The sequence below is a fragment of the Cibotium barometz genome, chromosome 63 (assembly GCF_041138505.1).
Source record: "Cibotium barometz isolate CiBa-2024 chromosome 63, ASM4113850v1, whole genome shotgun sequence".
Classification (NCBI taxonomy): domain Eukaryota; kingdom Viridiplantae; phylum Streptophyta; class Polypodiopsida; order Cyatheales; family Cibotiaceae; genus Cibotium; species Cibotium barometz.
Genome location: NC_141108.1, coordinates 14451119 through 14455837, shown reverse-complemented (window position 1 = coordinate 14455837; position 4719 = coordinate 14451119). Strand labels below are relative to the sequence as shown.

The window sequence follows — 4719 nt, the reverse complement described above, 5'->3', positions numbered from 1 at the left end:
AACGGATGGATAAGAGGGAGAGAGCTGATGAAGGAGCGCATGCGGAACAAGGGCTTGTTGGGGGGGGGGGGGGAGAGAGAGAGAGAGAGAGAGAGAGAGAGAGAGAGAGAGAGAGAGAGAGAGAGAGAGAGAGAGAGAGAGAGAGAGAGAGAGAGCTCCGGGAGGAGAGAGATTGGGAAAAATTAGCCGCCTACACTAAGGTTCCAAACCTTAATGGGGCTAATGTTTTTTTTATGAAAAATTAATATAAGGACCTAAAAAATTTTAATTAATGTGAAAGAGTGAATAAGCACCCACAATATGAATATGTAGTAAGCATTTCTTTAGGTGGTGTAAATTTGTAAATACCCTTCCCTAGAAGCCTCCAAATGGTTTAGAGTTGAAACGTTGGGTTGTGTGTAAGATAAGGAAAGCAAATGGTGACTTGGCTGTTTGATGGAAGACGACTAGAGTAGCAAAGCAACGAGCTCACAGACAAGGTATTTGCCAAAGCGATGCCTCCTATCTGTCTTTTTTTCTCTTGAGCTAATTGCTTCATAGACTCTGTTGAATTTTCTGATACATGGTTTTACCCTTGCAGCATCTTAACCATCATCATCCACAGCAGGGAGCTGAGCTAACCCTTTAGCCTGGACACTCTCTCTCTACAGCTCCCCTTTTGGTCTCTTTAGGGTAACCCTTTTGGCCTGGCCATTCTCTGCCTACAGTTACCTATTTGAGGTTTTCAAGGGTTTTCTGGTATTCCTTTTGGATGACCATTCTGTCTTTTTGGGTGGACATTCTGTCTCTACAGTTACCCAGTTGGGTTTCTCTGGCAGTCCTTTTGGGTTGACACACACACACACACACACACCCTCTCTCTTCGGTTATCCTTTAGGGGCAAAGGACCCAAATGGCTGGAGCTGCTCATATCATTAAGTCAGTTTGCATGCCAGAAGCTAAACTGAGTCCTGCTTATATCTCTTCAGTTAATTGTTTATGCGCTTCTCCAGCCATATCCAGAAAATGGGTCATAGCTTTGGATCACCATTCAGGTCACAGACTGCATCTCACCAACAGTAAGGGCAAGCGCCACCATAGCCCTGAACGGTTCATGCTCTGCCGTGCAGAAAGAAAAGAGGATGGCCCTAGCACTGGGCTTGGATCAGCAGTAGAGGAAAGACCAGCTGGTATTATCTGATGGCCTTATGCTCTATTTGATAATTTGAACTGGATCTTAGTCCAAGAACCATTGTAATATGAGCATGTTTTGGCAATAAACAATAGATTGTCTTTTGTGTGTTTACAAGTTAAGTAGGATTAGCGTTTATCTCTCTTACTTAGTGTTAATCAAGATCACGCTTCCTCAACACATGTGACAATGTCACAAAGAGATGAGGACTTCTTTTACCCAAGAGAAGGCATGGCCAGGCCAACCGGTTAGAAGCATAGTGTGAGGTAAGTGTTTTACCAGAAATTCAATCTTTAATGGCATGCAAACATGCTTGTTTGATGCAAGTTTTGGGTCTGATACCAACTGTGACAACCCTGGCTCTTGCAAATCACACATGCCTTTCACCCCTTCGCACCCTCCTTGGCATTTTTTCTGCCTGAACCCTGCCCATCCTTTCTACTTCCATCTTCCAGTTCATCCCCTGAAATTCGCCCTTATAACCTGCAAACCACACACTTTCTGCGGCCTTGTGCAGTGGGCAGGGCTGAAAAAAGTGCAGGGGGAGGAGAAAACACTGTGAATGAGAGGATAACCTGCTGGGGTGAAGTGCTGATATTGCATGATATTGATGTGTATGATTTATGTTTATTTCCAGTTGAAACCCTGGAAAGCGAGGAAGATCCTGTTAAGCCAGCATCTGGGAGCTTATCTTCTTGGCTCTATCCGACAAAAGAAGAGCTTCCAGATGATGTGGAGATGAGTCTCTTTGGTCATTTGGAAGAGCTAAGGGATCGGATACTCATATCAGTAGCAGTTGTTGGGGTGGCCATCTTGGGATGCTTTGCATTTGCCAAGGATCTCATTGTGTTCCTTGAAGCACCCGTGTATTCGCAAGGTGTTCGATTTTTACAGCTCTCTCCGGGTGAATATTTTTTCACAACCATAAAGGTACATTTCTACATGTTTGTTGTTCCAAAGTGTTCTATATGAAGTAGGAAGTGATGTGGTGAAAGAAGAGTGTAGGTAATTTGGGTAATGTTTTTAACTTGCAGGTGTCCGGTTACAGTGGTCTTCTACTTGGCAGTCCAGTGATCCTTTATGAGATTATTGCATTTGTTCTTCCAGGACTGACCCGAAGTGAGAGGAAGTTTCTTGGGCCCATTGTTTTTGGCTCTTCTATGCTGTTCTACACGGGCCTCGCATTTTCATATGGAGTTTTGGCTCCAGCTGCTCTCAATTTCTTTGTATCATACGCAGAAGGAGCGGTGGAATCCCTTTGGTCTATTGATCAGTATTTCGAGTTTGTTCTTGTGCTTATGTTCAGCACTGGCTTGGCATTTCAGGTGCGCAATCATCAAGATTCTAATCCAAAAAGATTTGCATGGTGTACTGCCTTACATCATCTTCAGTCCCGTCTTTTGGTTCCTGCCTGAGCTTTGGTCTCTCTCTCTCGACATCCAGCCTGCTTCTCCTGTTCTTGTGCTGCCCAGTAGGATGCAGCCACGAAGCCTGTTGAGAGTGTCCTGGTTTTGGCCTGCTCGCCCCTTGCTTTCCATGTGTACCAGTAGATGGCATGCTTGAGATCAAATTATGCAATTGAACAATTAACATGAAAAAGAACAATTCGAGAAAATATGCAAACATAAGCCAGTAGTGGATGAAACGTTGGGCCAACCTTGTGGTGTGCTTGTACCTCAGTTTCCCTGAGCTTTTTGGCCTTTATTAATGAGCTTCCATCTCATGCACATTCCACCATGTCCAAGCCCTATTCCACCATTTCTCTTTAGGGACCAGAAACTAGGTTGGTCCCTCCTCCTCTCTCCTCTCTCCTCTCCTTCTCTCTGGAGCAGATTCTGTATCTCACTGTTGTGACATGGGCCACGGCAAATGTTTTAAATAAAAAGTTTTTATCTTGGACTATATTGCATCCTAGGGTTTTTATCTTCTGGAGCACTTGTCCGGCGGATGCTGGCTATGCTGATGTCCCTTATTGTTGTTGCCTTTGTTGTTTGAAACTCTGATCAGATTGGGTGGACATGCCACTGAAAGTTGCCAGTTAACTGATTGCAAGAAGAGGCACTTATAGAACTGCAAGGCTATGATCATAGGGTTGTGCTTGCTCTGTTAAACTCGGCAAAGGGGATTATTTATAGATTTCGGAACCTGAAGACATGCATAGAGTGGATGTGTGTACCCACATTCATTTCCACCATGACATTGATCTTGTCTAGGAGGACCACCTATCCCATCGCCCATCTCCACCCTCACATCACAGCTCTCTTCCATCATATGTGAATCAGCCCAGGCCAGTTTTCCCCACACACCACGTTAAGCCGTGGCTCACACTTATGCTGGTTACATAAAAGCTGCACCTGCAGCATGGGCCTAGCCTTGCCACGCCATGTGGGATATTGCCTGCCCGATTCCCCATCCATTCCATGGGCAGGGAGATTCGTGTTATAACCTTAGCTGAATTCTGTAAGCGGTGCAAAAATTCCCATCTTGTTTGCGGGTGGATCGCTATGCCCTAATGTATTTACTTTCACTGACAATGTTTATGATGTGAAAATTCTGTGTAACGAGAGCTTTTTGACTTGTTTCAGGTGCCAGTTATACAGCTGTTATTGGGACAAACCAGGCTGGTTTCTGGGGACCAAATGCTGTCTGTGTGGCGGTATGTTGTGGTAGGTGCTGTTACAGCAGCAGCAGTGTTAACACCCTCTACAGATCCTTTGACTCAAGTGCTGTTGGCTGGTCCATTGATTGGCCTTTATTTAGGTGGAGCTCTCCTTGTGAAGTTGACAGTTTCAGAACCAGAAACCTCTTGATTGTCTCGTCTCTAGCATCAGCTTTCAGCTTAAAGATGTATGCCTGTCTTAAGGGCTGCTTATGCTTGACTTCAGATGGAAGGTAGATGGTGAATATGAAAAGGGGGAGGGGGAGGGGGAGGGGGGGAAAGCTGAGAACAGGAGCAAGAGGAGTACAAAGGGGACAGGGAGGATGAGGAGGTCAAGGAAAGTTATGGTGTAGAAGATAACTAGATGATGTAAAGAGGTATCTTGTGCCTCTTGTATAATTTGAAGATTTGCTGAAGTACACAAAACTGTGTACATTGTTAACTTGTTATCCAAAGTAAATAATTCAGAATGATTTTGTTTTAGGTGTGATTAAATTAGCTTTTGGAAGGTTTGGAATCAATATCAACACCTTTTTATAAAATTATGCATTGACATATTGTTGCTTCATTTACAAGATGTACAGCATATGTTGAGGATGGGAACTGCAAAGATACTCAGCATAAAAGTACTATAAACAAGTTTACTTGAGAGCGCGACATGCATTAGGGGGAGGCAAGGGTGCTACTGCTGGGATGAACCCCAGGGGGTTTGAATCTACCTATTCCCATTGTGGAAAGTGATGGTGTTTTATTGTAGTACCCTCCCTCCTATTTTAAAAAAGAAAAATGCATCATGCATTGATAAAAAACTCAAATGTTATTAGAGCACAAGTATGATTTGGAAACCCAGGAAGGGACATTTTTCAAAACAGCAATTACAAAATCAGTA

General features: G+C 43.9%; 1 protein-coding gene across 3 annotated transcripts; it reads left to right on the top strand.

The window, feature by feature from the left end:
* Window positions 1-343: 343 nt before the first annotated feature.
* Window positions 344-4314, top strand: LOC147603727 (sec-independent protein translocase protein TATC, chloroplastic-like). 3 transcript variants are annotated; one of them, XM_086796177.1, is made up of 6 exons: window positions 344-479; window positions 581-672; window positions 794-1169; window positions 1809-2101; window positions 2206-2496; window positions 3757-4314. In XM_086796177.1, exons 3-6 carry the CDS (start codon window positions 893-895, stop codon window positions 3979-3981), a joined length of 1086 nt encoding a protein of 361 aa, XP_086652303.1. In that variant the 5' UTR covers window positions 344-479; window positions 581-672; window positions 794-892; the 3' UTR covers window positions 3982-4314. The 3 variants fall into 3 exon arrangements, with proteins under 3 accessions (XP_086652303.1, XP_086652302.1, XP_086652304.1); XM_086796176.1 differs by having other exon boundaries at window positions 581-1169; XM_086796178.1 differs by lacking the exons at window positions 344-479; window positions 581-672; window positions 794-1169 and adding an exon at window positions 1178-1654 and having other exon boundaries at window positions 1747-2101.
* The last annotated feature ends 405 nt before the right edge of the window (window positions 4315-4719 follow it).